This window comes from Elephantulus edwardii, unplaced genomic scaffold (assembly GCF_000299155.1).
Source record: "Elephantulus edwardii isolate Elephantulus edwardi_28Jun2011 unplaced genomic scaffold, EleEdw1.0 scaffold00135, whole genome shotgun sequence".
Classification (NCBI taxonomy): domain Eukaryota; kingdom Metazoa; phylum Chordata; class Mammalia; order Macroscelidea; family Macroscelididae; genus Elephantulus; species Elephantulus edwardii.
In genome coordinates, this window is record NW_006399885.1 from 7,886,093 (window position 1) to 7,895,397 (window position 9,305).

General features: G+C 50.5%; 1 protein-coding gene across 1 annotated transcript; it reads right to left on the reverse strand.

Moving 5' to 3' along the window:
- Window positions 1-202: 202 nt before the first annotated feature.
- Window positions 203-6,531, reverse strand: SHISA2 (shisa family member 2). Its single transcript, XM_006894118.1, has 2 exons — window positions 6,159-6,531; window positions 203-769 (listed from the first exon to the last, which is right to left on the reverse strand). Exons 1-2 carry the CDS (start codon window positions 6,481-6,483, stop codon window positions 216-218), a joined length of 879 nt encoding a protein of 292 aa, XP_006894180.1. The 5' UTR covers window positions 6,484-6,531; the 3' UTR covers window positions 203-215.
- Window positions 6,532-9,305: the final 2,774 nt, after the last annotated feature.

The following is a 9,305-nucleotide window of genomic DNA, read 5'->3' on the forward strand; positions in this document are numbered from 1 at the left end:
CCCATCACTTAAGCATCAGGGACTGTCCAGGGAGCAAGCTTGTCCATCACAGATCCATCCGGTGCTGGGAAGAACATACAGAAATTCTGACCCAAGACGCTGGTACATGATATGGCACAAACACGTCATCCTGAAGTATCTCGCCCCTCCATCTCCCGATGTGCCTGGCCTCTAAGCAGGAGGCACCACTGCAGGCTGGCTGAGTGTGTCTCAGGTCACACGGTGACAGCAGGGAACATCTTCTGCTCACTGCTGCTATGGGGAAAGGGGGACTGGATCTGCCTGTAGCCTGGCTGCAGCCCATCCATGAATGGGGGCATAGGTGCCATGGGCACCCCGTCATGCTGCACTGTGTACCCAACATAGGGTGGGTGCAGGTACTGGCCCTGGTGTGGCACGATCTGCGTGGCCTGCTGGCAGTTGAGCACGGAGAAGTTGGTGGGCATGTTGACGTACACGTTGTTCATAGTGCCCTCGGGCAGGCAGCAGTTGGTCTGTGACCTGGTGGGGGGTGGCCGGGCACCCGAGTTGGCGCTGGAGCTGGAGCTGGCTGCGGTGCTGGACTGGCGTGAGGATGACCCTCGAGAGGTGCTGGCGCTGGGGATCATGGGAATGGTCTCCATCAGGCGGCTGCCCCCGGGGGCTCGGCTCTGCTGTGGCTCCTGCTTGGGCCGCAGGCACCTGCAGCAACAGGCTGCCACCAGGGAGCCCAAGATGATGAAAGCGACGAACACGGAGCCCACAATGAGGAAGGGCACGTAGATGGGCACTGGGGGGAAGAGCAGAGACAAGGTTACTATGAGCAAGGATGCACTGAGACCCTGGTGAGCAACAACTCATCCCAGAGGGAAGGACCAGGCTGTTTACTCATCAGCAGCCCTGGGTTTGCAGCAAAACTCCTTACCATTAGGTCACCAGAGCTCACTGGGGCGGGATGCTCTGGTCTGGAATGAGAGTTTATTGTTGTTGCTGTGTGCTGTCAAGTTAAAAGGACTCATAGGCGCCTCTCTAGCAGTTTCCAGAGGTAATAAATCATATAGGAGGAGATTGCCCATCCTTCTCCCATGGAGCAACTGGTGGATTTGAACCCTACACCTTTGGGATTGCAGTGCAACTTCTTACCACAAGACCACCAGAGCTACCTAACAAGAGTTTAGGAAAGAGGAACTCCCAAAACCCTTAATGAGCTCAGCTGCTAGCTGAATAGTCAGAGGTTCAAGTTCACCCAGAGGAGCCTCCAAAGAAAGGCCTGGTAAATGACTTTTGAAAGGCCTGGCAAATTACTTTTGAAAAATCAGCCAAATGAATGTCCTACAGCACAGCTCTACTCTGACATGATGGACTTAACTGGTTGGTGTGAAAGGCAGTAAGGGCCTCCCAGCAGGGTGAGCCACTCCCCCACAGCAAACAAGCCAGTATTCACAGTCAGGCTCATCATTAGAGGCAAACATCCAATCCCACCTTAAAAGAATAAGCAATATGGACTTGATGTTTTAAGATTATTTTATTGTAAAAAGTCTGGTCATACTTGAACTAACCAGACTTCGAAATATCCTAAGAGACAGTGGAAGAATAAAAAGCCAGAAGAATTAACTGATGCATTAGAATGGTGGTGTTAGCAAACACCGACTCTCCTATGAGTCCCCCAGGGGCTGTCAGAAGAACAAGCACACCTGTTTTGGGGGGAGAAAAAATGAAAATCACAGCTGTTGAGTGTGTACCAGCTCATAACTGACCCACCACTGGGTTTCCTAGGGAGCTATAGGGGTCTAATGGTAAGGAGTTGCACTATCAACCTAGAAACAAGTGGTTCAAATCCACCAGCTGCTCCTAGGAAGAAACATGGGAAATCTGTGCAGTTACAGCCTTTGAAGGCCCACTGGAAGGTCTGCTAAGTTCCAACTTCATGGCACGTAACAACAACAACAATTGGGATTCCAAGGCTGTAAACTGCCCAGGACTCTCTCATGAAGACCAGAGTGGATTTGAATCATCAGAGAGACACAGCCTTTGGGATACCAGAACACTGTCCATGAACTAGGCCGCCAGAGTTCCCTCTCATGCTGGAGGAAATACAGCCAGAAACTCCTTAGACGTGACAATGGTGAGGTTTCCATATTCTTGCTTTGGATATGTCATTAGGAAAGAGTAATCACTAGAAAAAAGAATACCATTTTGGTAAGTTAGAAGATTGTGTTCACAAGGGCGAACCACAGCCACAACAAGGGCCTCCGTGCTGCGTCCTACACAAGGTCACCATGGACTGTCATCAACCACAACCATGTCAGGTAGGATGTGTTTAACGTCTTTAAAAGGATATTTCTGTCAGATAGCTCTTTACATTCCTTTACCATTTCTCAGCAAGCTCCTTTGGCATGAAGGATCCCTGTGGCATAGCACATTCCTTCCTGGGCTGCTAACTAAAGGGTCATTGGTTCAAATCTACCCGCTGCCCCACAAGAGATGTTGGTAAATATTCACAGCCTCAGAGACCCAAAAGAAGGTCCTCATAAGTGGAACTGACTCAAAGACAGTTGGTTTGGTGTAGGTGCTTTTTTTTCCACACAAAGAAAATTTAAAAATTAGGTCCAATTCTAGCCATCATCATATCTCAACAGTCTAAACAGTGTAGGAGGTCAGACAAGAGTGGAAACAAAAGGTCTAAAATCATTTGCTGAGCTAGAGTGTAGGTCCCTGGGTGGGAGGACTGGGACTAATGAAAAGTTACTGTGGGGCAGAGGATGTTTGTGACCAACGTGCAAAGACGCACAGAGAACTACGCACGGAGCAAGTTCTTTGCTCAAGGATCAAGGAAAAAGGACCGCCCACTGGCAGCCATAGGCAGCCATGAAGGGGCTGAGAGTCATAGAGGGGCTGCAGTGAGGCAGAGGAGGCCCCGGACAGCCGCTGGACTCCGCCACTGGGAAAGCTGGGTGAACAACAAGGCACAGGGAAGTGAGCTCTATGTGAAGACTTGTACAACATAAAAATAAGGACCTTTCATTAAAATCAACAGTGAGCTCCACTTAGAACTATTTTTCTTTTAAAAAATTATTCTGCACCTAGTGGATTCAAACTGTGTGCCAATTAAAAAAAAATATTCTGGAAGCTATATAGACAGCACTACCAGGAGTGCTGGTGGTGTAGGTGAGAGAGAGAAAACTGGGGCTGTCTACTTCTGTAAAGATGTCTAGCCTTGGAAACCCAATGGGGCAGCTGAATGAACTGGACAGTGGTGAGTTTTGGGGTTCGCTGATGGTACTTTAAAGCTCTCAGAAGCTAGACTCAAGGTGACGGGGACAGGTGGACAGAACCTGTCAAATGCCTCCGAACCTCTTCTGTGGAACTCCACCCTGTGCTCCTGGGAACTCTGGTTTTCTAAGAAACACGCGAGAACAGAGAGACTGGGTTTTACTAGTCTCAGCAAAGCTGGTGTGAGTGAAGCTACGAGTCCTCCAGCACCTCTAAGGCCAGACACTTTAAGTCCCATTTGGCTGCTCATGAGAAACAGTGAACTTCATAATTACTTTTCTCTTAATGGCTCCAACTTTCCTAAAGCTAGTGGTTTTAGAATACATCACCACAAGTACTCATGAGAAAGCATATTATAGAAGCAAAAAGTACTTTCTAAGTACAAAGTAAGTACAAAGGCTGACAATCGAATTCCAGTGCTGAAAGGAGCAAGTACACATCTACTCACCGCCTTCAAGTCAATTCCCACTCAGAGGGATCCTACGGGACAGAGCACAGGTGTCACAGAGGGCTCACAAGGCTGTCACTCTTTATGGAACCATACAGCCTCATCTTTACCCTCCCGAGTGACTGGTGGGTTTAAACAGGTGACCTTCCGGTTTTCAGTCAAGCACTTTAGCCACTGTCTCGCCAGGGCTCCTAAGTACTAAGAGTGTCCTCCTTTGACACGCAGAAATACTTGTGTTTTCCAAAAGCACTTCTGTTCTCACAACACTTCTAATCATACTGTAATCAAGCTCACTAGCACACAGAGGCATGGACCGCATTCCTGTTCTTGCTATAAAGATTTCATTCTCTAAATTAAGAGATTGCCCCTTATTAACAAGAAAAAAGCAAGAAACAGAAAAACTGGGGGGAGGAGGGGAGGTATACCTATACTTGAGAGTAAACTCTAGCTGAAATCAATCTAAACTCAAGAGAATGAGGTGTTTTGGGAAATAAATGTCCTTTTCCCAGTATTTTTAATTGAGAGCATAATACTTGCACAAGATAAAGAATGATACACGGCTGTAAGCACTCAAATCACAACCAAACCTCCGTCAAGTTGATGCTCACTAATGTGACCCTCCAGCTAGCTTCTGAAGCTTTAAATGGAAGGAGAGGCATTTTTTCCACAAAGCACCTGATGGATTTGAACTGCTGACACTTAACCTCCCAGGCCACTAAAGTTCCTTGCTATAAGCTCTCAGTTTAATTAGCCAAGTTGTCCTTGACTACAGAAGGGAGAGGTGAGGGACAAAATTTCTAGCAAAAGAAAGCTGAAATGTGGAATAAGGAACACATACACAAATGCACACATATGCAGAGTGTCAGGAAATGGATTTGTCCTCGGACTCCTGACAAGCCCAACAGACACATCACAGCAGACTCGGCTTTGGTTTCTTGGGCCTTATTCTGCTGTCACCATCTCCCCATCACACTGTGCTTGCATTGCAAGATGGCATCTTTTCTGGAATTATCCTGCATACTTCTCTTTTCAGGCTCAAGGATAGAACAGGGGAGGGGCATGCTAAGAATATGATTGACTACAAAGAGAATGGTCTTAGAAGGGCTTGCCTCTCCCCAGGTCCCAGGAGTCTGCATATACAGGAAGCCACTCACTACCAACAGCTCAGGTAGCTGAAACCTGGGGCTGGTGGAATCCTCAAGACTATAGCCCTTTGCGCCTGGAACTTCACACACCCCTGTGGCTCACCTTCCAGGCAAACAACAGCCTATAAAGAAATCAGTAACACCAAGGGAGAAAGCACTCCTTAGAACAATCAGACAGACAAGATCCTAAGGGCAGCATTTGTCCAGGGCAAAAAGCTCAGAAGGCAGGAAGGGATAAGGAAGAAGGGTGAGTGGAAACAGGAAACACAGGTAGGAAGCAGGCAGAGTACGGATAAAAAGTATTTAATTAATATGATATTGTCATAAAACAAAATGTGTGTGAATGATTGAAAGGAAAACCACCTTGCTCTATAAACTTTCATTCAAATGATGAGGAGAAATTTTAAAAATAAAAGAGTCCTCTATGTTACCAGAAAGGAGCCCTGGTGGTGTAGAGAGTTGTACTATTAATCCAAGGGATGTGTGTCTCCGGCAGTTCAAATCCACCAGCAGATCTGCTGGAGAAATGGACAGTCTCCTGCTGTGTAATTTACAGCCTCAGAAACCTGACTAAACGGCAGTGTGTTTGGGTTTTGGGGTGGTTTTTAGGTTAGCAGAAACTGCCTTGGAGAAGACATCCCTCCCTTACACAGGTGATCCACTTGGCCTCTATCCCCCCAACCCCCAAACTAAATCCCACTTTACACTCATACCCTTCCCATCCCATCCCCCACCCCCCCACCCCCGTAGGTAGTGGTATCCAGCCCCAACAAAGTGGAGGAAGTGCAACCTATCAAGTTCCTTCCCAGATCTGTTTACTTTCCAAATCTGGCTTTGCAGTTTTGAAGGGGGGAAAAGTAGCTGAAAAGAGGGGGAGAGGAAACAAAAACACAAAGAGCTACGTTTGGGCTTATGTGGGACAAACTGTCCAGAAACCCCTGGGCCCTGGCCCACCCTCAGGGGAGTTAGTCCCCTGGGCTGAGGAAGAGCAGCAATGAATGTAAAATGTCTTGCAAGTGCCCTGCAGGCTCTCTCCGGAGGGGGCGCCATCCCGCGGATTCTCCAAGGTCCCTCAGCTAGAAGTTGCACGAAAAGAGATAGGGGACATGGAGAGGCGCCAAGGACCCTAAGCCAATGAAACGTGGCTGCTGTCTGTGGCTCCTGAGATGACTTTCTTGCGGGGAAGCTCTGACACCTGCTGGCTGACAGATAGGGAAACTGAGGCCAGGGCGGTGAATGGGTGCCCACACTGGACAGTTTCTAGACCAGCACTGCAGGCCCTGCAGGTGTTTCCCGCAGCACCCCGTCCCTACCTGCCGAGCCGTCGGGGTCTTTGTCCGGCCGGCCCGGCTCGCCGGCGCCCTGCTGCCGGTCGTTGTCGCAGCCGCCCTGGTCCAGGCGCGCGTCGGCGCTGGAGCAGCAGTAGCGCAGCGCGCAGCTGCCGCAGCAGATGGTGGCGTCGCCGCCGTCGAAGCGCTCTGGGCACTGGAAGCCGATGCGCCAGACGCCCTGTGCGTCCAGCCAGCCGTGGCAGTACTCGCCGCCCGCCCGCGCGCCCGCCGCCAGCAGCGCGCCCAGCACCAGCGGCAGCAAAGACGCGGCGTTCCCGGAGGCCGAGGGCCGGCGGCCGCCCCACATGGCCCCAGTCCGGGCGCGGGGGGCGCGGCTCCGTAGGGCCAGGGGTGCTCTCCGGGGAGCCGGGTCTTTGGATCGGGGTCCGATTGCCGAGCGGCCACTTCACTAGGCGCTCTTTCCGCGCGGGTCACTGGATCGCAGCTCCTAAGCCATCCCCACCACTGTTCCAGGTCCAGCCCTCGGCGGAGGGCTGGGAATGGAGTCCTCGCCGCTGTAGCTCCCGGGGTACCGTCAGCGGATTCCTGAGGCTTCACCCACAGCAGACGCTCCAGGGGCCTCCCCCAAGGAGATGTTTGTGACTCTCCAAGCCTCGCACACCGGCCCGGGACGTGGAGCCGAGTCGCTGCTTCGGAGTCCTGACTTCGCTCCCGTCTCAGGGGCCGGCGGGGCGAAGGGCGGCGGATGGCACGCGCTGAGCTCCGGACAGCAAGTGCAGCGGCCGCCCGCGCGCAGCTTCCTCAGCTGCCAACTTTGTCCGCATGGTTCCGGCAGGCCGATCCCCTGTGCGCCGTGCGCCCTGCCACTGGGCTCCAGAAAGTCCGCTCCCGACAGGAACCCGAGCCCGCTCGCGAGGCGCCGCAGCCAGGAGGCGAGGAACCGCGGGCCGGAACCGCGCGGCGCCACTCGCTGGCCGGGCTGCAGGCGGCGTGGGGTCCAGCAGCCGCTCGCCCACCTCTGTCCTTATTCAGGGGCAGAGAGTCTCTGTTTGGCTGCGCGCGCTGGCGCTCGCGGAGGGCAAGAACCGGGAACCTCCCGTACGAGTCTGTTCTCAGGGCAGAGCGCGGAGCCGCCGCACGACGTGGAGGGACCGCCTGACCAGCCTCCGACTCCGCGCGCCACCGCTGCGCTGAGCTCTTATACGCGCCGGCTCCCTGCGCGCATGCGTGCTGAGCAGCCCTCCAGCTCCCACCCCACCACCAGTCCGCGGGGTACAGGGATTCTCCTTCCGCGGGGACGCCCCAGGTGAAGAAGCGTTTACCCATTACCCAGGTGAGCGGTGAGCAGGCACTGAAGCAAACACCAGGGGCCATCTAAATAATAATCACAACCAGCTAAACTTGCTGCCTTGACTTTAGTTTTCTTTTCTTAAAAAAATTTTAATCTTAATACTTTATTTTTTTAAATAAAATATTAATTTTGTACTGATTTGCTTACACAGTTTGTACACATTGTTTTTCACACCAGATCTTTCCCATGTCCTTTACCCACCCCCCCCTCCACCCATCAAATTGTGCGACCCTATGATTTAACCTTGCTGCCCATCCTTACCCCCTCTGCTCCTCCCCTCCCCCCCTTGGATCCTCATACACATTTCACTAGTTACCTATTTCTACAATAATGGGCCTTCGACCTTCAAAGTTCCGTTCGGTTCTCAAAACTTCCTAGAGAGGTATTGTTATTGTTTTCCATTTTATCGACCTTGATGTTGCAACTCAGATTCATTGCCTTGTTTGATTGCACGTCTTAATAAAGTAATCACATTACTCAGTGGTAATTAATATTATGAAACAGAAAGCCCATGAATGATCGTTTGGAAAAAATCAATTATTTATAACTCTTCATTCAAAGTAATAATGAAATTGTCACCTCGCAGGTGTTGTCCTTGTCACAGAGCCCTGAGGGCGGAGTGGGTTACCTGTCTGGCTTCTAAACTAAAGGTCAGCGGTTCGAATTTCAGAAAGAAAGATGAGGCCAGCAGGCAGCTCCAGTGAAGACAGGCCGCCTGGGAAACCCTCTGAAAGGCTGTCTTGCGTAGGATCTGGCTGGACAACAGTGGGGGTTTTATTTGGGGCTTTTTTTTTTTTTTTTGTGAAGGGAGGTCTTGGTCATATCTGGTCACAAACACAGGGCGGAGATGGTATTTGCATCAAATCGTCCTTGTGGGTTTCACACTCCTTCCTGGTGCAACATGTGGCCATGGAAGGTCCTCGCTTCTGTGATCAGGTTAAAGAAGAGGACTTGGCAAGGATGCCCCACAGCTTGGCCACGATCTGGCTGATGGTGTCACCTTTCTTCTTCATATTCAGGGGGCTGTGTGATAACTGACTCCAGCAGAAAGGTGCCTGGGTTCAGCTTTTGGCCCCTGTGTACAGACAGCTGCAGTCATGAGAAGACAAAGCTCAGACGACCAGAAACTCCGCTTTGAAGGAGAAATTAAATAGCCTCTGTCTTGGCGGAAGCGGAGACAACAGGTGCTGATGCTATTAAAGCAGCCGAGATTATTTTTAAAGACCAAGTGCCCTTTTCTTCTGAGTGGTTTTTTTTATTGTGATTTTAAGGGAAGTTTACAGAATTCATTCACTTTTGTACATTTTCCTCCCCCCCAGTTTGCTTTTTGTTTATTTGTTTTTACATTAGTTTGCTCACAAAGTTCATATACCTTGTGTTTCACACTATTCTCCGTTCATATTGTATTTCGTACAATCATCCCCAAACATTGTTTTATAAAATCAATCACCATTGGACCTTACCCATCAAACTCACTCTTTTCAGGTCCCTGCCAGATCCTTCCCATTTCCTTCACCCCCTTCCTCCAGCCTCTGAAGCTTGTTTTTAATGTATTTTTGTTGTGTGCCATCAGGTTGGAACCAACTCATAGAGCTGACCCTCCTGTGGGTTTTCAGAGGATATAAATCACACAGGAGGAAACTGACCCTCCTTTTCCCACAGAGCAGCTGGTGATTTGAACCACATGCCTTTGGGTGTGCAGCTTAGCTTCATATCACTGGCGTTGTTGTTACTGTATACCATAGAATCGGAACTGACCTATAGCTGACTTTCCAGGGTATGTTCAGAGGCAACTTAGTACACTGCTTTGAAACAGA

Bases quoted from the DNA above. Each gene is read 5' to 3' on its own strand.
- SHISA2 (XM_006894118.1), bottom strand. From the start codon at position 6,483: ATGTGGGGCGGCCGCCGGCCCTCGGCCTCCGGGAACGCCGCGTCTTTG. The intron at 770-6,158 runs GTAGGGACGGGG...TCTTCCCCCCAG, and splicing joins AGACCCCGACGGCTCGGCAG to TGCCCATCTACGTGCCCTTC.